General features: G+C 40.0%; 1 protein-coding gene and 1 long non-coding RNA gene across 6 annotated transcripts in view; one reads left to right on the top strand and one right to left on the bottom strand.

Annotated features, from left to right (window-relative positions):
• The window catches only part of LOC135323052 (uncharacterized), a 31,270-nt gene that overhangs the window by 1,150 nt on the left and 2,954 nt on the right, over positions 1–27,166 (bottom strand). The window contains exons 2-3 of one of the 2 annotated variants that reach the window (XR_010384158.1): positions 17,218–17,328; positions 10,138–10,318 (exon numbers count right to left, since the gene is read on the bottom strand). This is a non-coding gene — a long non-coding RNA (uncharacterized LOC135323052). Of the gene's footprint in view, positions 1–10,137; positions 10,319–17,217; positions 17,329–27,166 lie in introns of those variants that run through there. The other variant, XR_010384157.1, reaches the window with a different exon arrangement.
• ZNF638 (zinc finger protein 638) overlaps positions 17,747–27,166 on the top strand; it is a 107,576-nt gene continuing 98,156 nt past the window's right edge. For 2 of the 4 annotated variants that reach the window (XM_031467241.2, XM_031467235.2), the window contains exon 1: positions 17,760–17,866. Coding sequence is in view for 1 of the 4 variants with exons in the window: in XM_031467236.2 (XP_031323096.2) it covers positions 17,751–17,866 (116 nt within the window). In the remaining 3 variants the exon portion in view is untranslated. Of the gene's footprint in view, positions 17,867–27,166 lie in introns of all 4 variants that reach the window. The other 2 variants (XM_031467236.2, XM_031467239.2) reach the window with 2 other exon arrangements.

Here is a 27,166-nt window from a genome sequence, read left to right as displayed (position 1 = left end):
CAGAGCCAGGGGAATGATACATTCAAAATCATGCAGGAAATTATTTCTAATCTAGATGTCTTAGTCTGTTCGGGCAGCTGTTACAAAATAAACTGGATGGCTTAAAAACAACAGAAATCTATTTCTTGTAATTCTGGAGGCCAAGAAGACCGAGATCAAAGTGCCAGCAGATTCAGTGTCTGGGAAGGGTCGGCTTCCAGGTTCAGAGATGGCAGTGTTTTCACCGTAACCTCACATGGGGGAGGGGGTGAGGGATCTCTCTAGGTCCTGTTTCATAAGGACACTAATCTCATTCATGAGGACTCTACCTTCAAGACCTCCCAAGATCCCATCTCCACATATTATCACATTGGGGATTAAGTTGCAACATATAAATTTTGGCGGGGGCAGGGTGCGGAACACAAACATTCAGTTTATGGCACTAGAAAAGGTATCCAGCCATACTATCAATTAAGTGTGAGAATGGAACAAAAATATTTTCAGACAATCAAGGTCTCAGCAAATTTACCTCTGAGGTACCTTTTTTCAGGAGCTATTGGAGGATATACACCATCAAAGTTAGAAAGTAAATAAGAAAGAGAAAGATACAGTTATATCTCAATAAAAGTGGAGTGAAAACAAAAAAGAAAGAGGAAGAGACAGAACCAAGGAAAGCAGGAGACCTAACAGAAGAGAAGACTGAAGGGAGTCCCCAGAAGGACAATGAAGGGACAGTGGCCGTGCGGCAGGCCTGGAGGGCAACCTGCTTGCAGTGGAGAGGCGAACCCGGGGCTCCAGGAGTGATGTCTCCCAGAAAAAAATGAAATAGACATGTCATTTATATGTATGGGCATATTGACAGGCAATTTTATAGCTGGAGATGAGTTAGTGATAAATGCATAGAAGACTAAGGGATTTATAAGTGCCAGAAAAAGACAAAAGAAAAGGCATACGCCTCTTGGTGGCTTAGCTACAAACAATAATAGGAAATACACATATAGCACTTACTATGTGCAAGAAACTGTTCTAACTATTTTACATTTATTAACTCATTTAATTCTCACAGTAACTCATTTTGCAGATAAGAAGTCTGTGGCAAAGAGGTTAAGTACCTCGATGAAGCCACACGGTACTTACATTTCCTCTTTCTGCTGTAACAAATTACCATAAACTTAATTGTTTAAAATAACACACATCCAAAATAAGTTTTGATGAGCTCAAATCAAGGTGTCTGCAGGCCTGCATTTTTTCTAGAGGCTCTAAGGGAGAATCCAGTTAGTGGCTTTTTCCATCTTCTGGAGGCCACCTGTATTCCTTGCCTCCTGGCGCCTTCCTCCATCTTCAAAGCCAGCAGTGTAGCATCTTCTCTCCCTCTGACTTCTGCTTGCATCTTTACATTCTTCTCTTTTTCTGCCTTCCTCTTAATAGGACCCTGGTGGTTACACTGGGCCCACCTGGTAATCCAGGATAATCTCTCCATCTCACAGTGCTTCCATCTACAAAGTCCCTTTTACCACGTAAAGTAAAACATTCATAAGTTTTGGAAATCAGGGCGTGGGCATCTTTGAGGAGACATTACTTAGCCTATCACACACAGGAAGGGGTGGAGACAGGATTCAAATCGAGGTAATCTATCTCCAGAGTTCTTACTCTTACTCATTATGCTGTGTTGCTTCTATGACAATATTTACATATTCAGAATCACATTGACACTCAATGTGGATTAACACTGGGACGCTAAGGAGAGGGAAAGTATGCAGTGAGTGGGTAAGAGAGCTAATTCCCCTTATTTCATAGCAGGAAGGAACTAATAGACTAAAATAGATAGTCTAACACTCCTTCCACCAAATCCAAGAATATATGAGGCTATGTATCAAAAGATAAGGTAAAGAAAGTTGAAAAGGTAGCCTCAAGGGTGGAGGACGAAATGTGATTTTCCCAGAAAGACTTGGAAAACCAGTTGATTTTGTCAAATATGTGCAAGCATTATTTTGATTAAAGAGATTTAATTTGAAAACCCAAAGGTGTGAGTCTGGGATCTTGTTTACAGAGTTTCTATTTGCAGCATCCGCTCTGCTGGTTTTTACTCTCATGTTCCCTGTCTGCCTGACCTTCTCTTAGGATCCTGTTTCTTGCCTCTGGCTCCTTGCATGACAACTAGATTTGGCTGAGTTCCTCAGCCCTGGCACCCTTTCTTGGACACAGCTTTGGTATTTGTCCTCCAGCGGCAAGTCTGGGCCTCTCAGTATCTAAGCCTCTGCTGTCAGAGGAGAGGCAGACAAGGGCTTATCTGGTAGACTTATGGTAGGTTGCACTTTTCTTTCACTTTTAAAGTTGGGCATGACTATTAACAACAGCCAAGACATGGAAACAACCTAAATGCCCATTGACAGGTGACTGCATAAAGAAAATGTGGTGTATCTATATCTATATCTATCCAATGGAATACTATTCAGCCATAAAAAAGAAAAATGCCACTTGCTGCAACATAGATGGACCTGGAGATTGTCATCCTAAGTGAAGTAAGCCAGAAAGAGAAAGAAAAATACCATGTGATATCACTTATATCTGGAATCTAAAAAAAAAAAAAAAGACACAAATGAACTTATTTACAAAACAGAAATGGACTCACAGACATAGAGAATAAATTTAAGGTTACTGGGGGTGGAGTGGGGAAGGAGGTGGGAAAGGATAAACTGGGAGTTCGAGATTTGGAGATACTAACTACTATATATAAAATAGATAAACAGCAAGTTTATACTGTACAGCACAGGGAACTATATTCAATCTCTTGTAGTAACCTATAACGAAAAAGAATATAAAAAGGAATATATGTATGTATATGTCTGACTGAAACATGCTGTACACCAGAAATTGACACAACATTGTAAACTGACTATACTTCAATTAAAAAAAATTAAAATAAATAAATCAATCAATATTTAAAAAATGTTGGGCATGAACATGTTATTTGCTTTGGCCAATGAAATGTGAGTGGAAGCAATGTGTGTTATTTCTGGACAGGTATCTTAAAAGCCAGCACATTACATGCCATATCTTCTTCCTACCACAGTGATCATGTAACAGGTGTTGAGATGAAGCCTCCATCAGTTTGGGTCTCTTGAGTAACTCCAATGAGCAGAGTTCCCTGTTGCCTCACCCTGGACATATAGAATGAGTGACAGACTTTTGTTACATGAAGGCTCTGAGATCTTGGAATTGATTGTTACCGCAACCTGACCCAACTTATCATGGCTGGTATACCAGAGCAATGAATACAAGGCAGAGTCTTTAAGAACTCGATGGGTTAAGCCCAGAAAACCAAGTTCATTCAGTGATTCCAAAGGGCACGAACAGAGCCTCAGATGATGGCAAAGTCAAGAGTCAAGAGCTGAGGAGAGCTGGGATAAACACCAGTTGGAAGTAGGGGGGGAGGGTATAACTCAGTGGTAGAGTATATGCTTATTATGCACAAAGTCCTGGATTCAATTCCTAGTACCTCCACTGAAAATAAATAAGCCAATTGAATAAGCCCCCCAAAATAAATAAATAAAAAGAAACTGCCACTTTAAAATACATACATACATACATACATACATACATACATACATACTTTTAAAAAAAAGCTGGAAGTAAAATTCAGAGGATGCTAGTTAATTTCTAGGGAAAGAACCGAAAGTGAGCAATCTTTGTCTTTATTATTCTCTCAATTCTGATCCACAGGCTAGTCTGGTGGGTTTGAAGGCTCCAGGTCAAGTGGACATGAGAGCATCATTACTATGCAGGTTGGAAGTGCAGGGAGATGTGGGAACATGGTGGGGGTGCTCTGATTAGAGAGAGGGAACAAATTGTTGAACACAAACCCTGCAGTGACAGGGAGCTCTGCAGAGGCACAGTGATGTTGATGGTTGGTTCCCTTTGAGCCTTTGAATGAGATGTTCTATTTGGTCATCACGGTGTGTGGTGGGCAACGTTCAGGTGGACAAGGATGTACCCTTCAGAACTGAGACACGAACTGGGGACTAGGTCAGAAGTCAAATGTCTCTGAAGGAAGATGACCTCGCTGATTAACAGATTGGCCATTGAGGTGCAGATAGGGGATAATAATGGAAAATGTCCATGATGAGAGGTTGGGTCAAAAACATGCAAGGAAGCACTGGGAGTTGGAGAGGATGCACTCACTTCCCAGGTGTTCCTTGACCTCAGGATGGAAGTCTCAGGTAGTAGTAATGCACAGGATGTCATTTTTGATTCTATACTTTGTAGACTATATTCAGGGCTAATTAAAACTAGTCAGGAAGTGCAGTGACACAGCAGCAACCTGAACACGTGCTCCCTGAACACAGGCAGTTTTGGCTGTCTAGACTGAAAACTCAGACCATTCAAAAGAGGCAGCTGCCTGGTGTGAACAGAACTTCTCTGCATGTGGCAGATGCTACAGGCTATGATGGGATGTGTGCCCTAGCCTTAAATGTGAGCCCTTAGGAAACCGTGACTAAAAGTTGATTTTAGGCTGGAATTCCCATTTCTGGAGATAATATTTGACCTTGACTGGGGTCATCTTCCATGAGAAATGGGCACAGGGTAGAGGTTACCAGACCTGACCTCCCCACTGAGATACAGTCAACGCCATAACTTTGTTACAAGCTAAGAGTCTATAAAATACCATACTGGCTCAGACAAGTTCAGAGCCGGCAGCCTCTGGATTATAGGGTAATTTCCGGGACCTAACAAATCACATTGCCCTCTGAGTGAATTTCTCCAGCAGTTTCTTAGGTCTGCCTGATTTCAATGATTTAAATATTCATTTGCAAATTCTTCCATTTTAAGGACATTGGGAGTAATGATTCTTTTCTTCTCCTGAGTATTTGTATTTATGATGGGATCTGTATCATTTTTTTGTCTAGCATTTTAAATTATGTCATTGTGACTGCCTGATTTATTCCTCAGTAAAGTTGCCACCTCTTTAAGGGTCATATATTAATATTCTTGATTTCTCTCCCCCACATGCATGTGCCCAACAAGTATTTATTTATGGATTTATTTTAAATATTCATGTTGTGAACACATTTGCAGAGCCCACACCCAATTTATCTTTTGCAAACCATTATGTTTATATAGCAGTTTGTGTTCTGAAAGCAAAGCTCGTGCACATTCCCCATGACAGAAGGGTTCCACCATACTCTGGGAATCGAAATTCCAAGAATGCTTCCAGTTTCCAAATTTACCCATCCTGTAATGGAAAATTCAGGGCTGACCTCTCCCGCTGAGGTGGTAGTTTCTGATTGCACACTAGTGTACTCCCTTCCCAAGATTGCAGGAGCCCAGATCCTCTTTTGAGAAGCTCTCTCCCCATTAGAAATGCAGATTGTTCATTTAGCAATTAGAGCTGTCAGCACAGTAAGCTGGCAAGAGAGTGCAGCTTCTGTCACTGGGCAGGGAGCCCTTGGCAGAGCCAGGACTTCAGGGCCTAGGGAAATGGGTAGGACAGAGCTCTAATTTGTTACTTCCCCAGCACTTATTGGCATCCTGTATCCTGGCAAATGACATATGTATTGAGTAAACCTATATGGTAGGGAGGAAAGTTAGACAGGAAGTGCAGGAAGGAGGTAAAAACAGGAACAGTCTGTGGGTCTCCCAGGGCTCAGATCTAGGTGATGCTGCCTCATCCATTCACACCTCCACTCATCACCCACCTACTGACCATTTATTCTACACCAGCTGCAAAGCTTGGTGCTGGGGACTCACATGTGAACGTGACATGGCTCTTGCCTTTGAAGGACACACAATGAGAGGGAAAGACCAAAATATAAATAAGAGCAACGACAGGTTTCGGACTCTATGGGGCAGAGAGAGAACATACAAATAACAACAGAATAGACTGTGGATCTCCAGTTTCCACCTGCCCCTTTGCCCTCAGGAGCCAAATTTCCCAACCGCTTTATCGTGCGAATACTTCCCAAGACTCCTCTTTGAGGCTTTCCATCACCTGAACAGGACATCCTAAAATTCCTCAAATGTTTATGGTACATGCCACTTGCGTGTTTTATTTTGGCCTGTAAAATGTGTTGAGCCTGGGATGGCTATTTAGGTGTTAAATGTATATAAATCTTCTCTCTGAAATTCCTTACTTGATGGTGGTGAATATCTTGTACTCTCAGTAATGGCCAGCATAGTGCTAATTATATAATTCTACTCAGTATATATTTTGAATTGAATAGTTACTGACTTATCAGAGGGCCCCTCATCTCTCTTTCTCCAGATACGCCACATGAAAAATTAAGAGAATTGCTCCATCCTCCTTACCCTCTCCTAGAATTGATGCTCAAGGGCTGTGAAAAATGAATGTATCTTTTCCAGATAAGGGTGAATAATTAGTGTTCTCCCTTTCACAGAATTCAAGATACAGACATCAGCAGTGCCCTTTGCTGGTCAAGACTCTTTAGATGCAACTGACAGAAACCAACTTGAAATTCCCTTAAGCAAAAAGGGAATTTGCTGGTTTGCTTAGTTGGAAAGCCTCAGGATTAGCGTCAAGCATGGCTCGATCCAGGGGTTCAAACGATGTCATTAGGCCCTATTTCTCCTTCTCTCTCCCTGCTCTGCTCTCCTCTGTGGTAGTTTCATTGTTAAGCAGGTTCTTTCACTCTGGTAGAAACGATGGACACATGCAGCTTTTGAATTTATGATTCTCACAACTTTCAATTCTGGAAAAAGACAGAGCCTTGCTCTCCAGCTATGGTCTAGTGCATCTCATGGAGTGATTCGGATTGGCTATAGTTGTGTCATATACCCATTCATTTGACTAACTGCTAGGGACAGAAGGTGGAAGCACCACAATTGCCTAGGCCTAGGTCACCCTCCCACCCCTGCACCAGGAGGTGGAGAAGGCACCATGATTGATAATACTACCAGAACCACTAAGGATGGGGAAGGGAACGTTCTCCGATAGAAAAAGTGATATTGGGCAGACAAAAAGGAGATATCCACACGCTTTTTGATCATTCTAACCTAATCCAGAAGCTGAGAGAATTTGAGTGCATGTAGGGCAATGGAACGTACTGAGGGACTGTTACTTATCTTTTGGAGGATGGCTGCATCTTGACTTCCCTTTCAAACACTGGTGGCATCCAACTGATAGAAAGTGAGCTAACTGCTCCAATTTGCTCCTTACTAGTTCTCCTTTCCTGTGCACATTAGATGGGGTAAGTGGGTTCCAAGCAGGTTGTACTCTTTGTCCCAGCTTGTGGGAGGATGGTGGTGTAACTCCCCAGGTCAGAGACCATAGGAGAAGCGGCTAGTTTGAGGGGGGAGATGGAGGTCAGGATGTGGATGTGTTAAGTTTCAGGTGTCTGAGGAATGTCTAGGCATCATTTGGACGTATGACTGAGGCCTGGGCGGTAAATAATGTCTTTGGGAGTTAACAGTGTATGTTTAGTAACTAAAGCCTTGGAGGTGAATGATGTGGCAGTTGGAGAAGTTGTACAATGAGAAGAAAGAAGGGTCCAGGACAGAACACTAGACATCAGAGAAGGGTGCAGGGGAATGAAGATATTTAAGGGACAAGCCAAGGAGGATGACCTCATAAAGAAATAAAAAGAAAATTCTTAGGGGTGAGTATAGCTCAGTGGTAGACTGCATGCATACACAAGTTCCTTGGTTCAATCCCCAGTACCTCCATGAAGGAAGGGAGGAAGGAAGGAAGGAAGGAAGGAAAGAAAAAAAGAAGGAAAGAAAGAAGGAAAGAGAGAAAGAAAAAGAGAAAGGGAGAGAGAAAGAAAGAAAAGAAAAAGAAAAAAAAAAAGAGTGAAAAGACAGACCATGCACTGGAAGAAGATACAATGCATTTACTCAATAAAGGATTGGTGTTACCAGTTTATTTATTTATTTTTAAATTCTTTATTGGATAAGTGGTAAAAGAAAAGTGTCTGGTGTCAGAATAACCAATAAAAGGGGGAATTTTCATATAAAAGAAAATGGTCAAAAATATCCCACATCTCACAACAATGAGGATGAGGACTGAAAACTGGCAACAGAATCTAGTAATTATAAGGCTGCTGGTGCCTCAGGAGAGAGCAGTTTCTATGGAGTGGTGGGAATAATGAACAACGGGCAATGGACAAGGACTTACTGCAGAGTGAAAAGAAACATGAGTTCCCTAAATGGGGAGGGAAAGAGAAAAGAACATTGAGATCTAAAATGGCAGGGAGAGGAGGGAGTAGGGGTGGGTGAGTGGGATGACTCAACCCTTTGTCATTTATACTGCAGGCCTTTGTCCGCTGAGGACGTGCGATGGTGCAATAGTTAGGACAGGCTTTGGGGCCAGGCTGCCTGCGTGAACATCCCAGTTTTATCCCGCTTACTAGCTGTGTAAACTAGGCAAGTTACTTAACTTCTTTGCCCTTAGTTTCCTCATCTGGAAAGTATAATTTTAAGAACTTCTTAGGTTTTTTTTAAAAAATTATTTTATTTTATTATTTTTTTTGGTGGGGGTAGGTAAACAGGTTTTTTAATTTTCTGAGGAGTTACTGGGGATTGAACCCAGGACCCTGTGTATGCTAAGCACGTGCTCTACCACTTGAGCTATACCTTCCCCCTACTTCTTAGGTTTTTGTGAGTACTTAGAACTGCACATAGTAAGCAACCAGTAAGTGTTCATTATCAGTAATACTATTAGTATCATCATCATCATTACTACATTAGTAAATTCTGGCTTTTTCTCTCAGAGCAAGTTCTAGGACAGTGATTTTCTAAGGTTGGTCCAGGAACCTCTGTGGGTCCCTGAAACTCTTTCAGAAGGTCTGGGAGATCAAAACTATTTGCATAATACAAAAAACATAATTCGTATTTTTCATTCTCAGTTTTCCAGGGGCAATGTGACGTGTAATATTGTAACAGATTGATGCAGAAACAAATATATGAAAACCCAGCTGTCTTCTATTAAGCCAGACACAAAAAAGACTTTCAGAAATACAAAAGAATGCCACTCTTCTCACTTATTTTTGTTGTGTTTTGGGAAATACAGTTAATTTTCATAAAACATGCTATTTATGTTAACATATTAATTATTGCTATTTTAGATCATTTCAAACTAAATATTTAAAAATTTATCCATTTAAATTTCTCATCCAGTAAATACTCAAAACATATGATCCACATAACCAAAAGCTCTGTGAGGTCGCCAATAATTCTTGAGTGTAAAGGGAAACTGACACCAAAAAGTTTGAGAATCACTGCTCTGGGGACTAAATCAGAATCAGAATAGGAAATGTTAACTAGTTTGTACTCTTCTCCCTAGTCACACGAGACTACTTGCTTTTCCTTAATGATTTCTGTTCACAGCTCTGAATCTTTGCTTGTGCTGTTCCCTCCGTATAGAGTGTCTGTTTATCTTTCTTTGTCAGAATCCTGCACATCCTTTAAGACAGCTAAAATCCAAATTTCACTTGCTTACGGTGATGCTGGTCCTCCAGTTCTTTTAAGAGCATCTTATTTTTTATTTTTTTAAGAGCATTTTGTTATCTCAGAAGCTGCCCAGAATCAAGTGTACTTGGGTCGCTTCCCTAGGCTCTTTCTTTTTCTCTTTGAATTATTTTTTAAATTGAAGTACAGTCAGCTACAATGTGTCGATTTCTGATGTATAGCACAATGTCCCAGTCATGCACATACATACACTATATTCGTTTTCATATTCTTTTTCATTAAAGGTTATTACAAAATATTGAATATAGCTCCTTGTGCTATACAGAAGAAACTTATCCCCTGCCCCAGTCTCTTTCTTATTGTTCACCAGCCACAAACACAGGAAGAGCTATGCCCCAATCTCAGTAGAGGTGGGAGGGTCTTGATATCTCTACCATGGCCACTGTCCCCCAAGAGAACCCTTCCTCCCTGCCAAGGGTGCTGCTCCCCATGCTCCTGAGGCAGGAAGTCCTTGACTTCCGGTTCTCACTGTATAGCTGGAGCCACACTCCAATCTGAGCAGAAGTGTGAGAATGCACCTCACCCCAGTTCTTTGCTAAACTTTGTCACCTGGGCCCCCAAGCACCATTTCTTGTTTGCCAATCCTCACACATCTGCTACTGTAGTTTTTTCACAAGTCCCTTTCATCAGTCAGACACAGTCAGGGCCTGAATGAGAAATACAATACCCTGTTCTCCATACCTTCATCTCTCCTGTACACCTCCCAGGCTCAAGCACTAAAAACATCTTCTTCACATTTGTAGCATTTCTGCCAGGTTCCGAGTCTTCTTTTAAGCTTAGTTTAGGTCCCCTCCTGTTGCCTTCATCATCTTCATCATCATCATAATCCTCATATATATTCTGATTCCCAATAATTCTGCAAGGAACATGTTATCTCATTGTATTACTTATCCACTAATATGTAACAAATGACCATCAAAACTTATGGCTTTAAACAACATTTATTATCTTAGTTTGAGTCTGGGCTGGCTTAGCTGAGTTCCCTGCTTCATAGGCTGCAATCTAGGTATGGAACGAGACTATGGCCATCACAAGCCTCAATCGGGAAACAATTTGTTTCCAGGCTGACTGACATGATTGTTGGCTGGATTTAGTTCCTCCTTGTCTCTTGGCTGGAGGCCGCCCTCAGTTCTTTGCCACATGGGGCTCTATAACATGGCAGCTTACTTCATGAAAGCATGGAAGTAAGAAGGCAATAGAGAAAAATCCAGTAAGACGTAAGTCAGTTTTTGAATCTCCATCATAGAAAAAAAAATTGCAGTTTTGTTTGTTAGAAGTAAGTCACTAGGTCCAGCCCTCAGTCAAGGCAAGCAGATACACAAGGGCATGAATCCTGGGATCATTGAGGGCCATCTTCAAAGACAGCTGCCACACTCACTTTCCCAAATAGTGCAGCTGAACCTCGGTGAGAGTCAATAATTCGACCAAGGTCACTCAGCTAGTAAATGGCAGAGCTGGATTTGAACTTAAGTCTTTCAGACCTCACAGCTTACCTCTAACACTTATTTCACATATTTTTTTATTTTTATTTTTTATTGGCATATAGTCAGTTTACAATGTTGTGTCAATTTCTAGTGTACAGCATAAAGGTTCAGTCAATATATATACATACATATATTCATTTTCGTATTCTTTTTCATTATAGGTTACTACAAGATATTGAATATAGTTCCCTGTGCTATACTGGAGAAACTTGTTGTTTATCTATTTTATATATAGTAGCTAGTATCTGCAAATTTCGAACTCCCAATTTATCCCTTCCTACTCCCTTTCCCCCCGATAACCATAAGCTCTTCTATGTCTGTGAGTCCGTTTCTGTTTTGTAAATAAGTTCATCTGTATCTTTATTTTTTTAGATTCTGCATATAAGTGATATCATATGGTATTTTTCTTTCTCTTTCTGGCTTATTTCACTTAGAATGACAATCTCCAGGTCTACCTATGTTGCAGCAAATGGCATTATTTTATTCTTTTTTATGGCTGAATAGTATTCTATTGTATAAATATACCACAACCTCTTTATCCAGTCATCTGGACTTTAGGTTGTTTCCATGTAAATAGTGCTGCTGCAAACACTGGGGTGCATATTCCATATATCTTACATTGTGTTTGTCACTTGGCTATCTCCCTTATTCAAATGCAGCCTTATTAAGAATGCTTATGTCTCTTACAGTGACAAAAATGTTGGTGAATAAATAGATGGGTGAATTCATGAATCAATTAAAATAGTCCATATGTTGGAACTGTGCATACAGAAATTGCTAAACCAGGGTTGAAAATAAAACAGAACTGGAAAACAGAGCATGGGTCAAACTGAGAAGGCAGGAATGGAAGTGAGTAAAGGAGCAACCCAAATACACTGTTGACCCCTTGGAGTTTTTCACACTCTTCACCTTCTCTGTGAAACATAGGTGATGTTTGGGTGAACAGAGATAAATCCTGCATGTTGCCAGAATTTAGACAGAATGGCCAAGAATGCATAAAAGGCATCTGAATAGAGCTAGATCCACTCCCACTCCAAATGTATTTAACCTATGTATTTATGTGTATTTAACCCAGAAAATCTTAACCTATGTCACTGTGCTGCTTAAAAGGAAAAAAAAATGGTAGCAGCCAAAATATTTATGCTACAAGAGACTGAAGGAGCAAAAAGTTTCATGCAAATTTGAATGTTTGGATTATTTCTTCACCTCACGATAACTGGGTTGTTAACATATTAGTAAAATACTGCCTGCAAAAGGTAACATTTCTAATAACCCTGATTTTATTGGTGGATATTTTTAATATCCAGATAGTTCCATTGTTCCTGCTTTTCATGGGGCTTCTGTAATATGGTTTCAAATACACCGTTATGCTATGGAAAGGGGATTGGCTTCCACTGCTCTTACCAGTGAGATGACAGCTCTCTGAGAAATAGTTGCTAGACCTATCACTTCCTTTCTTCTATAGTACATTTAGATTTTATGTTTCTGGTTGGGGTCTTGTAGAAGGCACAACACAGAAATAGTGCAGCCCCTTATATGAAAGGGAGGAAACTAGCAATTAAAAAATCCATAGCCTGTGGTTATTTGTGATATTCCCACCTGAGCTGGATTGAAAAAATTTTTTTAACTTTTATTTATTTATTTGTGATGGAGGTCCTGAATGGAGGTACTGGGAATTGAACCCAGGACCTCACCTGTGCTAAGCACACACTTTTTCCTTTGAGCTATATCCCCCAGCCCCCCGGGCTGATAGTATTAACCCACTTTACACAGCAAACATCTCAAAGAATCCTTTCTGAAAAGTGGGAATGGGATTAACCACACTCCTGAAAACAAGTTATTTAAGTTTTCTAATAACTGGATCAGTGCAATATAAAAATGCACCCTAGAGAACAGTCACCTAACAGTGGTTTGCATAAAACTCTGAGCAGAGCAGCTCAGATAGAGCTTGGCAGCTAGCTGAGCAATCTCTCCAGGGCCTCGGTACCTAGAGACGTAAATTTAGTGGCTAAGCCCTGGGGTTCTAACTATCTGACTATCCCAGTCAACTTTTCACTTCTGTTAATTCTGTAAGGAAACTTACAGAAAGTTATCGCTGAGGGACTCCAGAAAATCCTGCCTCTATGAAAACGTTTACACACTTTTGCAAGATCCTGTAAGCTTGCCGATATTACAGTGTTGCAAGTCATTATTTGGAAGTTTAGTCTTTAGAGGGAGAGGGTGAAAGGTGACCTCTGCAGTTCAAGCTCCACACAAGTAGAGGCTTCATAACAGTGGAGCTGTGCATTTTAAAAATTTTGCAAGGGTCAAAGGGAATTTTTTTTTCTGAAACTTTTGCTTAAGTGCTTGGGTTGTTACTGTTTATAGGATTAGGTAGGTCATTTGCTGTTGTCAAGTTACATCTGCAATTGTTGAGCAAGACTCCTTTCGCCATAAAGCTATGCTAATCTCTCCAGGACATTCATTCCTCAGCTCTTTGCTGACAGTACACAAGTTATCATACAGCCTTCATGGGAGTGTGAGGTCCAGTTCTATTTTCAGCCCACCCTCTGGCTTGCTCTGTAACCTTGGGAAAAATCACTTCTAGGCCTTGTGCCACAGATCTGCCATCTGTAAATTTGGGCTGGTTAGTAACCCTCCTCTGGCTGAGTCAGTAGAAGTCCTGAATTCTGGAACTGGGCAATTAAGGACTTCAATGTGCTCACCGAGAGTCCTTTACATATTAATCCTTTCCCCTGTGAACTTTTCTCACAGGCCAGTTCTTGAACATTTGATCATATTTTTGCTCCAGTGATACTTCAACAAACACATAGAACAATTTTTTCAAAAGCTGGACAGCCCAACTACATTCCCTCCAGCCCTGCTGCCACCTGAGATTGGGTGTTAATTTTTTCATCTTGCGTATTCATTTCCATTCCCCTCAGCCATTATCCAGGGTGCACCTGAACATCACTTCCACTGGAATTTGCCACGGCAGGGGCTTAGCCAGGATCCATTCATTCTGTTTCAGTCAGTGGATGGTGATCAGTATTGTTAGAACAAATGGGAACTTTTTAAAACTTCATACATTTAAGCCTCTTGTAAACTTAAAACACCTGCAATTACTTTATGTTATCGTTCCATCCCTATGTAAGGCAGATGTCAGCTAGAGCGGCCCTTCCCTCTGTAATTTAAGTACGATCCTCCCAAACATCAGTTTGGGTGTTCTGAGGCCTTCCCAAGATTCCCAGTAATTTCTGAGGGGCTCATTTTCTTCCGTCTTCTTTGGCCCTGAGCCCCTGCGTCCAGTGGTGCTGTCTTTTCACTGTCCTAACCTCAACTTCAGTCTCTTCCTTCCCTTTTACAAAACTCCATTCCCACAGAGCTTTAGCGACATTTTAAGATCAGAGAAAACAACTTAAAATGTGTATACCAGACACTCGTGTTCCTTTAATAGTCCCATCTCCTACCCACCCAATCACCAGCGATTTCCCAGCAGCCTTCCCTCCACAACGCAGCCCGGACTGACTTTATGTCATCACTCTGTCCCTATGTAAGGCTCTCGGTCCCCTCTCAGCTCCTCTCCCATCCCTCCCTCGCTTGGCCCATCTCTTCTCCCAGCTCCCACTCCCTCTCTCTCAGCAGCAAAAAGAGATTCCTTCCATGTTTTCATGCAGAGCCACTTTTCTTGTGTGGCTAGGGCTTCTGCTCACACCCATGTTTTCAAAGTCTCACCTAATACCAGAAACAGTTTATCGGAATATTTTCCCAAAGACAGTTTTTCCTAAGAAGAATTCTGGTAACATTTATTACTAAATTTTCTCCTCTTTATTCTCAACCATGTGCAATGTACAGTCATCAGAATTTAGAAACATTTATATTCTACTTTCTCATTATTTTGCATGCACTTTCCCCCATTTATTATATATGTTTGTTATGTTATTAAGTGCCCTTCCAATTGTCAGGTATTTGAGTTATTTCCAGTTTTATTTTGTTTTGCATTTTGAATAGTACTGCTATAAACATTTTGTGAAAATTGATTATTCTCATTTGGATTCTTTTAAGGGAATGTATCCCCAAATGTGGATTATGGGACACATATGAATAACTTCATAGATCTTGTGTTTGCCTCAGTACTTTCAAAAACAGTTGTCCTAATAAATAATTGTGTCAGTTTATGAGTTTGGCCATTTTTCTTAGCTCTGCCTATATTCTCCTTTGTAATTATCAATTAGCCTTGCAGCAAGGCTAATCATTTCCCCAAGATTAAGTTCCTTAAGCTCTGAGTTTCTTCATGTATGAAATATTTGGTCAGATGCTTTGACCTCTTCTCTAGTGAAGTCTAAATATTGATTCTGTTTTAATACTTTTATTGAGATATAATTCACAAACCATGCAATTCATCCATTCAAAGTGTACAATTCAATGAATTTTAGTATATTCACAGAGCTATGAAACAATCACCACCATAAATTTTAGAACATTTCACTACCTCAGAATGGAACTGTGTATCTCTAGTCATTACTCCCAATCCTTTCATTCCACCCCCAGCCTTAGGTAACCACTAATCTTTCTGTTTCTGTAGATTTGCCCATTTCAGGTATTTCATATAAATGGAATCATATAACATGTGGTTCTTAGTGACTGGCTTCTTTCACTTAACATAATGTTGTCAACTTTTTCCATGTTGTAGCATGTATTCGTCCTTCATTCCTTTTGTTTTTTAAATGAATTGTTGAACTTCAGATTTTTCTTACCACTGGAGTTTTTCTTTAATATTTGTGTTTTTTCCCCAATTTTATTGAGATACAATTGACTTTGTTTAGGGGGGAGGTAATTAGGTTTATCTATTTTTTATTATTATTATTTTTAATGGAGGTACTGGGGATTGAACCCAGAACCTTGTGCATGCTAAGCATGCACTCTGCCACTGAGCTATACCCTCTCTGCTCCTTCATTCCTTTTTATTGATGAATGATATTCCACTATATGGATATATCATATTTCTTTATCCATTCACCAACTGACAGGCATGTGGGTTGTCTCCACTTTTTGTCTACTATAATGTTGCTATAAACATTCAAGCACAAGTATTTGTGTGCACAGTTGTTTGGGGGTATATATGTAAGAAAGCAATTGCTTGGTCGTAACTCTACATCTAACTCTTTGAGGATCTATCAGACTGTTTTCCAAAGTAGATGCACCATTTTACATTCCTACCAGCAGTGTAAGAGGGTTCCAATTTCTCCACATTCTTGCTATATTAGTTTGCTAGGGCTGGCAAAACAAAATATTACAGAGTGGTTTAAACAACAGAAACTTATTTTATCACAGTTCTGGAGATTATAAGTCCCAGATCAAGATAGCCACACTTTTGGTTTCTCCTGAAGTCTCTGTCCTTGGCTTGGAGATGGTCACATGCTTACTGTGTCCTCACATGGCCTGTTCTGTGTGTGTGCATATCCTTGGTGTCTCCTCCTCTTTTCATAAGGACACCAGGCATATTAGGTTATGGCGCCACCCCCATGACCTCATGTTACCTCTCTAAAGGCCTTCTCTCTCCCTCTCTCTCTCTCTGTATATATATATATATCAACAATTAAGATAAAAGACTAACATTGAATAGAAAAACAGGCAAAGGATATGAACAGAATGCTCACAGAAATGAAATTTTAAAAAATTGTTTGATAAATAGTGTATAGAGAGATGTAGTGAAACAGGTACCCTGATAAATTGCTGCAGAAGCATAACTGAAACAATAGTTTAATGGAATACTATACAATCATTAAAAAGAATCAAAGTTATCCAAGTTACGGTAGTAAGTGAAGAAAAAGCAAGGTAGCAAAGCTGTGTGGAGTACTGGGTGTGTATGTGTGTGTGGGTGTGTGTGTGTGTGTGTGAGAGAGAGAGATTGGGGAAAGAGTAAAAATTCACATACACAGGCATATTTAATGCACAGAATGTCTCTGAAACGATATGCAAAAATTAGTTAACACTGTAGCCTAAAAGGAAAGAAAACTAGGGGCAGCGGATGATGGAAACTTTCTTTTCATTGCATGTCATATATTTTTGAGGCTATTGAAAACTTTAACTGTTACATATACTACCCAGTCGTCTTTAAAGAAAAAAGAAAATAAATGATGTGTGGATTGTTCTCCACTTAATCATGGCCACTAGAATTCCAGAGTAGCATGCTCTTCAGTTCTCGCCTGGCCTAAATCTCCCTCCCACCGCCATTGCAAAACAGGACTTTTGAAATTGGAATGCACCTTATGCAGGCTTCCCTAGTTACCTGTTTCCTTATCTCCTTCTGTATCCGACCGACTCGGGGATTCTTTAAAGTAGGAGGTGTTTCTCATTGCCGTGCGTCCCCAAGCACTGTGGCTGGCCCTCAATCGGTGTTCTGTAAACAGTAGATGAAATGTTTGATTAAAAATAGAAAGAGACCCCGCAAAATCAGAAGCGAGTCCTGTAGGTCTTAGACACTCACAGATCTTTTATTTGCGGAATGTGTTTCTCCTCCCCTCTTCTCATTCACCTGAAACACACTTCCAAGCTGGGCCACGAGGAAATCTGGACGCCTCTCAGCGGGCGGGCGAGGCCCGCTGAGCCTGCAGAGTGGCTGGGCGGCCCTGTCCGCTCCCGCCTCGTCCCCGGCTTCCCGCGCTCCGCTCCCATTGGCGGTCCTTGGGGATGGGCTGCGCCCATTGGCCGTCCTTGGGGCTGGGCGGGCCCCACTGCAGGGTGCCTTGAGCCTAGGAACCAAACGGCCGGCGTGCGCGGAGCGCTAGGAGCTGCGCGGATGTGGCGCGCGCGCGGCCGGCAATGCCGCGGGACAGCGTTCCTGCCGGGACTACAACCCAGGCGGCTGCCGGGTCCGCTGCTCCGAGCTCCGTCTCCGCCACCGCCGCTGCATTGCGGACTACGGACCCGCTGAAGCGGTGAGCACTTCCTGGGCTCCCTGCCCTTTCCCATGTTCAGGGGCAATTGGCAGGCGGTGGACAGCAGGGGCGAGATGGCCGGCTGGTTCCGCGCCAAGGCATCGTCACATCGCGGCGTTGGGACCCCCACCCCGACTCCCAACCCCGTGACTGTTAGTCCCCAGTCGGCTGGTCCTTAGCGCTAAGCAAGTTGTGTGTGCGGAGGCGTCAGCGGGTCAGCTCGCCATGGAACGCCTCACTGGCACTTGTCGCTCGACTTTGCGGTCCCAGTAACTCTTCTCGGGTCCTGGACACGCTCAGTGGACGCGGCGCTCTGCATGAGGGTCTTGGGAGACCACGATTAAGTAAATGATCTTTACACGCAGGCTTTTGGGGTGGGGTTAGGGTGATGAGGGCTCGCCAAATAGTCTCTTTTTCGCTTCGAAGTCAGTGAAATAGCTCGGATGAACTTGGGCTCTTTCTAAAGATTGTTCTTTAAAAAATTACATTGCAGAATAGCATAATATGCTGTATCTCAGCCAAAAATAGTGTTTGATGTCAGGGTAGTCATTTGAAGACAACGCTGACACTTTTATTCCGTGGATAATAGGTTTTGAGCTTTCTTACTTTCGAGTAATAGATTTCTTTCATTAAAGGAATTTCTCAAGTACAGAAAAATAAAGGAAGAAACCATGCATACTGTTTTGAGCCATCAATGTCAAGGGATTTCCATGCTCCCCCCGCCCTCCCCATTTGCTTAGGCTTGCTTTTACTTGCAACCACATACCCACGTTCGATTTTGGAGTGGTGTAAAAAGCGTGTGCGCCCCCGCCCGGGTTCCACTGGACAGCCGAGGGATGTCGGCCGTGTGCCGGATCCCGGCTGCGCTGCCGACTCGGGTCATTCCCCGGAGCAGGAGAGGTTCCGGACAGCCGCCCGGCCCGGTTGTTGATTGCAGCGATTTGCATGTTCCGAGAGAATCCAGGAAGCCGGGCTGCACGCCAGTTTAGGACACTGCTCAAGTCTCAATATGGGGGTCACTTCGCAGCATCGGCTATTTCTTTTAATTTCTGTGGCCTGAGTTGACCTCTGGTCCTTCACTGGAGGCAGGCAGAACTGACGCTTAGAGTAATTAAGTGAATTGCTCAGAATACTAAATACAAGTACCATAACTGCCCTCTTCTAATCTCTGTGCCGTTTGTTGCGAGTTGATGAGAGCCGGGAGTGAAGAGAATGATACACGTTTTGCAGAACGGAACGCTGTGATGTTGTGTCATGTTTCTTAGAGCTGGTTTCCCAGTCCAAGTTCTGGTGGCATTGTTTCAGCCTGCTTTGCCCTTTTCCAAGCCCCCGTGGGTTAGTTTGAGTCAAAAAGGAATGCTTATTTCTTATCCCGTAAGAATTGGGAAGGGGGACTGTTGGCTTGAGAATAAGGTGCTGGAATTTAGTCTGCCTCCTTCAGAGATTCTGAAGATTATGGATTTTTAAAAATGAGGGCATATTGGAGATTGTAGAATACTGTAATTATTGTTCTTATTAAGGGGTTGGAAAACAAATGCCGTTCTCATATTCAGTAATCAGGAAAAGTGAAGTGCTTTAAATGCACACTTTAAAACTGCCAATGCTTCTGTGAATTCTCTTGTAAAATCAAAAAAAGGACCCTTAATTTATCATTTCTTTCTTTCTTTCTTTTGAATCTGCTTAAAGGACTTGGGTTGTGTTTTACTGTTCCTAGTTGTCTGGATTCTGAGTGACTTTTAGCTGAGCTTTAAGTGTCTTTTAGGGAGGGGAGTTGAGGGAGTTATAAAATGTAGTGAATCTTTACTTTTTGCTTCTGAGGACATTTTGTGGTGGCCAGGAAAATTTATTTAGGACTGATCCATGAGAATAGAATGATTTAGAGAATTTTGCTGTTTTTGAAAAAAGTTACATTGTGTTCATTATGATTTCTGGAATGCTATAGTATGCTGTTATCTCACCTTGAAATAGTTTTTGATGTCATCGTAGTCAATGGAATGCAATAGACATTTGTTTCTTAAATAATAAGTTGTGAGCTTTCTTATTTTGTGGTAGTAACACTATCTTTTCTTAAAGAAAATTTGCCAAATACAGAAAAAAAAAAAGAAAAAATATGTATGTTGTTAGAATCATCGATTTTGAAAGTTTTTTTCCCTAATTTACTTAGGCCTGCTTTCACCCACAACTAAATACTCAGGTTCCAAATTTGGAATGTTGTTAATAGTGTTCAATATGAAATTTGGGAGAGTGGGGGCTTATTAAAAAAGTTATTTTTCTCTATTGAAATGTCAGCCCCTGCAGAGACTGTTATGGTATTTTCTCCTTCAAGAAAGGGATTTGATGATAAAACCCTTTCATAATTTTGAATATTATAACCACTACCATTAAATGCTGGGCTTTCTTAAAAATGGAATTAAATTGGAAGGCTTTGAGAATTTAAATCTTTCTGTCATCTCTCAGTGACACGTCATTGCTAAAAGAGTTTTCTCTGTCATAGAGATCTCTCTTTGAATCCTCAAGATTTTCCTTGCAGCTCTCACATCAGAGCTGTGGTTTCTGATATCAAGGTTTGTCACCTTCCTTTTTGACTTTTTGACACGTTACAGGAGCAACATTTTACAGTTTGAGATTTGGGAATTTACCTGGTACCTGAAGACTCACAGGTGGAATTAGTAAAATATCCTGTCACTTCCCCTAAGTACCTTATATTTACTTTCCCATTAAGAGCTAATTAGGTTTTTGGAAGGCATATCACTTATACTTATTAAAATTCCTTAATTTTTTAGATACATTTGACCCAGCAATTCCACTTCTATAAATTCATTCTCAGGAAATAACAAAGGCTACATATACAGGGTTAGTTACTGGGACGTTTGTTGCAATGTTGTTTATGATGATGTAACTTTGAAAAAACTGAATGTCCCTAAAAAGGGAAATGGTAAAATAATTAAAATCATAGACTATAATAATTCACACTATATATTTATATAATGTAAAACTGTACAATCATTGTAAATTATATTATGGAAGAAATTTGACAAAATGAAAGGTCGTCATAATGTCGGGGAAAAAATAATAAATTCTTTAAAATTATGAGTATCATTTCACTTCGGTTAAAAGAAGTATAAAAAGATTGAATTGTAGTAAAGATTATTCTTGATTCAGGCTTGCCACTTTAAGAGTTCTTCTGCATAGTAAAGTTTAAAAACCCTTGAGCTACAATGTCACTAATTATCAGAGAAATGCAAATCAAAACTACAATGAGGTATCACTTCACACTAGTCAGAACTGCCATCATTCAAAAGTCCACAAACGATAAATGCTGGAGAGGGTGTGGAGAAAAGGGAACCCTCCTACACTGCTGGTGGGAATGCAGTTTGGTGCAGCCATTGTGGAAAACAGTATGGCGATTCATCAAAAAACTAAAAATAGTTTTACCATATGATCCAGCAATCCTGTCCTGGGCATATATCCAGAGGGATTCTTAATTCAAAAAGACCCTTGCACCCCAGTGTTCATAGCAGCACTATTTACAATAGCCAAGACATGGAAATAGCCTAGATGTCCATTGACAGATGACTGGATAAAGAAGTTGTGGTATATTTATACAGTGGAGTACTACTCAGCCATAAAAAGAATAAAACAATGCCATTTGCAGCAACATGGATGGCCCTGAAGAATGTCATTCTAAGTGAAGTAAGCCAGAAAGAGATAGAAAAATATCATATGATATCACTCATATGTGGACTCTAAAAAAAAAAGACAAATGAACTTACATGTAAAACAGAAACAGACTCACAGACATAGAAAACAAACTTACGGTTACCAGAGGGGAAGGGGGTAGGAAGGGATAAATTGAGAGTCTGAGATTTGCAGATACTGACTGATATATATAAAATAGATAAACAAGTTTATACTGTATAGCACAGGAAACTATATTCAATACCTTGTAGTAGCTTACGGTGAAAAAGAATATGAAAACAATGTATGTATATTCATGTATGACTGAAACATTGTGCTGTACACCAGAAATTGACACAACATTGTAAACTGACTATACTTCAATAAAAAAATTAATTAATTAAAAAAATAAAAACTCTTGAGCTAGATTGCAAGAAGGAAAAAGGAAAGGCTGTATTCACATATCTAGGCTGAAACCTTTATGTCTTTGAAATAATCATCGAATCCCTAGAGATGAATGGGGAGTTTTCAAGTGTCCCTGCTAATCCACAAGGTTTACTACTTTCTATTTTATTTAAGCCTTTATAATCTTATTATAGGTTAGTAGGTTTTTTTGTTGTTGTTGTGAGGATTAAGAGACTGGCAGGTATGTTCTCATGTTGGCATGTAAATGTGCAAGTTCCAAATACGTGATAAGATTGCACTGTATGTGCATCAAAGTGTTAAAAGCAGTTATCTCTGGAGAGATGGAGTTTGGGGGTATTATTTTCTTTATTTTCATTACTTCACCAAACATTGAAAATAATGATGTTTTAATTTTACACCAAGATAAGGAAGTATGACAATATATTTTTAAAAATTTGAGTAGGCAATCATTTCACAGGGTTAAAGATCAAAAAGTTAATATACAGTATACTAGGGAGAGTCTTCCTCTCTTCCCTGTCCCTCATCTCCATTTCCATTCCTTCAACTCGCCTGCCCTAGGTAATCATTATTACTAGTTTATTGCTTATCCTCCAGAGATAGTTCATGCATTTCCACATCAAAATAGATTTACATTTTCCCCTTCTTAGATGTATCTGCAGGTTTCTTCCATTGCTTTTTCCACTTGACGTACTGTCATCATAGAGAGCATTTCACATCAGTACCTAGAGAGCATCCTCAAAAAGAGTTTTTTCTAAAAAAATGATTAGCACAGAAAGAGAGAATAAAGACAAAAGATGGGCCTTGATCAAAACATTGAAGAGACAATTAAGAGTTTTCTTCATGGTTGGGGTGTTGAGTACAAGGCCTTCTTGCTGACTGAAGAGGAAATCACTTGGAGTACTGATAAACTCCGTGGGTCCTCTTGTACACAGATTTTTTTTCTTCCTTCCTTCCTTCTTTCCTTTCCTTTCCTTCCTTCCTTCCTTCCTTCCTTCCTTCTTTCCTTCCTTCCTTCCTTCCTTCCTTCCTTTCTTTCTTTTTGTTACATGGATTTTTTTCAATGAATATGCTGGAAAATTTTTTGGAGATTTACAATTTGAAATACTTGCAGAGAAACTTTGTAGATTAGAAATATCGAAAAAATTAAGGAAAAAAATGTTGTGAAGGTATAAAATACATATAAATACTAGTCTATCCTTAAGCATAAGATGAGTGATATTTAATATGAAATTAATAATGTATAAGTTTTCTTACTGTTTTAATGACTTTGATTTCAAAGAATTACATTATCATACAGTATGCCTCTCTCTTTTATCTTTAAGTTTTTTTTAAGGTAATTAAGTTTATTTATTTATTTATTTTAATGGAGGTACTGGGGATTGAACCCAGGAATTTGTGCATGCTGAGCATGCGCTCTACCACTGAGCTATACCCTCCCCCATCTCTTTCTGTCGTTCTCCTAATTGGAGAAACTGTGTATCAGCATATCATCACAGGAAAGTGGGGTTTTTTTAAAGTGTAACAGTGTTTCCAATACTGTATTATGAATATGACTGTAAAGATGTTAAAAAATTTATAATGATTTCATTATTAGTGTATAGGCTAGGTTTCCACAAACAATCATGTTAATTACACTAGGCTACCATAAAGCAATCATATTGCTGCTTCTTCATTATCAGTGCATGTTGTTATGAGGTGGGAAGCCCCATAAAAAGACAGACAGGACCCCCAGGCAGGGCCACTACTCTCCTGCCAGCACCATCCGGTTCCCTGGCCCAGAGGCTCTATCTCACTTTTTGCCTCTTAAATGGCTTACTTCTAAGAAAGTGGAACTTATCCCTATAATTCTGTTGGTTCCCTGAGCTCACTCCTGATTGGTTATTTCCTTCACTCCTGATTGGTCCATCTCCCTAACTTCTGATTGGTCCATTTGTAGTACTTCATTTACATGGAGCTCACTCCTGATCGGTTATTTCTCTCCTTCCTGATTGGCCCATTTCTACAAAACTTGTTCCTAATTAGTCAACTTTTATTATACCTTATTTGCATATGACATTGCAAAGTGTAAACTGGCAGCCTATAAAAGCCTGTGTAAACTTGCAGATGGGGTCCAGAGCTTGGAGTGTTAACTTCTATGGGCCCGCTGGCGTAATAAACCTGAGTTCTCCAACTCTCCCAGTGCTGCTTGGTCTCTCGCCTGGATCCAGGTTGCTGTCACAACTGAGGTGTAACACTGAGCTGTAACACATTTTTTCTGCAACATTTCTATGTGTAAATAAATATGAATTTCTTTTTCACGTTATCTTTTCATTTTTAATGTCTAGTGTTAGTAATACATGTAAAATCTAGTGTTTTGTATCATATAAGATAATATGATCTAGGTACTGACACAATTCATCTTGTAAACAGATGTGATGTTACAGTATCAAATACAGTATAGTACTGTAAATGTATTTTCTCTTCCTTATAGTTTTAATAGCATTTTCTTTTCTCTAGCTTACTTTATTCTAAAAATACACTATGTAATACATATAACAAGCAAAATACACGTTAAGCTATTGTTTATGTTATTGGTGAGGCTTCCAGTCAACAGTAGGCTATTAGTAGTCAAGTTTTGAGCAAGTCAAAAGTTACAGGTGGATTTTCCACTGCATGAGGGGGTTCAGTGTATCTAACCCCATGTTGTTCAAGGGTCAACTGTATAGGTTTTCTCTTAACCTCCTCATCTTCTGCCTGGTACCTTATCTTTACCCTCTACTGGTAACCTGGAGGCAACAGCCTGTCACCTGCTGTGGGGCTGACAAAGTCACCTGTTTGTAACAACGGGGAGAGTGGCCCCAGGAAAGGGGGTATCCAACATTTTGTATCAGTAAACCATTGCTGTGTACTTCTGACTAGGCAAGGGGTTCTCAAAGTGCAGTCTTGGGGGTTCCTGAGACCCTTTTTGTAATAATACTTACATGATATTTGCCCTTTTTTTCTTTTTTTTAAACTGAAGTAGAGTTGATTTACAATGTTGTGTTAGTTTCAGATGTATCCCAAAGTGATTCAGTTACATGCTTTTTCTTATAAGCATAGGATGGAGTTTTCTGGAAGCTATATAATATTGCAATAGACTGAACACAGAAATATAAAGCAGTGCCACTTTTCTCACTAATTTATTTTTTTGTTTTGGAAAATTTATTTTGTCATAAAAATTATGAGTTTATTATTTTTAAATGGACTAATAAAGATTTTTAAATTTCTTAGTTTTTCTTAAGATAATAAATCTAGATAGATATAACCCACATAAACAAAAGTTCCTTAGGGTCTCACCCAGTGCTTTTTAAACATACAGGTCCTTGGACCAAAAAGCTTGAGAAACCTACATTTCCCATTTTTCGGAGTCTAGCCGTTTGCCTTTTACTAGGTGTCTGTTTATACCTGTGTGGTCCAGATAGCCGCTAGTCACATGTAGCTATTCAAATGTAAGTTAAATATATTATATTTAAATATAAGTTAATAACATAAAATTAAATTCAAAAATCAGTTTCTCAGTCATACTAACCACATTTGAGGTGTTCAGTAACCACCTGTGGGTAGTGGCTACTGTATTGGGCAGCATAGAGGTAGAACACTGGCATCGTTGCAGAAAGTTCTTTTGGACAGTGCTGATCAAAGCTATTAGAAGCTTTTCTTATCTCCTCCACTTATTCTTTCCTACCCCATGCTGTTTGTTTACATCATGATAGCTGAGCACATATACATCTATTTTTTATTCATAAAACATTTTATCATCACCAAAGCAAAGGGATGGGACAGGCATGCTTCTAGTGCACACACCCACGCACACTCAGATAGCTCGTGAAGTGGAGGTGATGCTGCCATGTATGCAGTGCAGACCTATGCAGAGCACCACACAGTGATGCATGTTCACAAAAACTGCAGTGTGAGTGGCTCCCACTGGAGGTGCGCAGTGCAGTGGACCTGAATGCCTCAAAGAGCCAGGATCTGAATCCCAGTTTGTGTAATTCTCCAGCCTGTGCTTTGAAAAAACCTTGGTTAAGAGCACCGAATCAGTCCCTCTTGTCTCAGATAGATGTGCTGTTGAAGGAAAATTTTCAAAAATGGGTAAAATCATGATTTTCATGCAGATATAAAATGATTTTATATAACTTATTTAACTCATTAATGACATGAGGGAACCAGTAAGATGTTACAGCCAGTGCAAAGGGAGAATCCAAAGAACAGACACGTTTATAGATGAGGAATATTGAAATGAATGTGCAGACAAAGGCAGAACTGGCCTCTTCCACAGTAAAGTCAATTAAACCTCTACCAGACAGAATTTACAAGCCTAGAGGCAAGAGTTATTTTGCAAAACTATCAGTTTTCTTCAGTAGTAACTAACAAAGTAAAATAGTTCAACAGCAATGAAAGGCTGGACTCATAATCTGGGAGGGTGTGATCTAAATGCAGCATAGTTTTCCACTGAAGCACACATTTTTCTCTTACATAATTCATCCAGCAAAGTTTTTATTTTAATTTGCCTGCTCATGTAAAATTATCTATCTAAAAATTCTGGTTGATGGAGAAGTTACAATTTGTATTCTGGGTTTGTTTTGTTTGCTGAGTTACTTGCTTGTTTTAAGCAACTTGTTTAGATTTATGAGGCAAATCAGTGATGAGCTAAATAGATAATTTAGAAGGCTTCTCAATTGGTCCCAGACTGTTTTCCGTACCAGTCCGGAGAGTGACTGGCAATTTGTTTAAGTTCAACACTGCCTAGAGCTTGGAGGGCTAATAGCTTTGCAGGTAGACAGACAGACTATGTGCCATGTATTTAGGAGTTTTGACAGGAACTGGCTGCAGAAACAAAACAAGAATTTCTCATCCCAGGAGTTTTCTTACTTGTTTCTTATTTATTTTTCTCCACAGGCTTAGTTTAGAAAAGCTAAAGAACTAACTCCATTTTGAGCTCAGTTTCATTAGAACAAGGCAGTTTGGATGACAAAAAATTAGGAGGTGAGGCCATTAAAAAGGCAAAAAAAAAAAAAATTAGGCTTTTTAGACGCAACTGGGCGTTCTGGGCAGTTAACCAAGGTTTGGTAGGAGACTGTTAAGCTCCAGACAAAGAAGGGAGGCCTTTTGTGTAGAAAGACTACTGTTTGCTTTGCTAGTTTTACTAAGAATATAGGTCAATGTTGATAGGACTTG

Source organism: Camelus dromedarius, chromosome 15, assembly GCF_036321535.1.
Source record: "Camelus dromedarius isolate mCamDro1 chromosome 15, mCamDro1.pat, whole genome shotgun sequence".
NCBI lineage: Eukaryota > Metazoa > Chordata > Mammalia > Artiodactyla > Camelidae > Camelus > Camelus dromedarius.
Note: the sequence above shows the minus strand (reverse complement) of the source record. Positions and strands in the feature narration are given on the sequence as shown.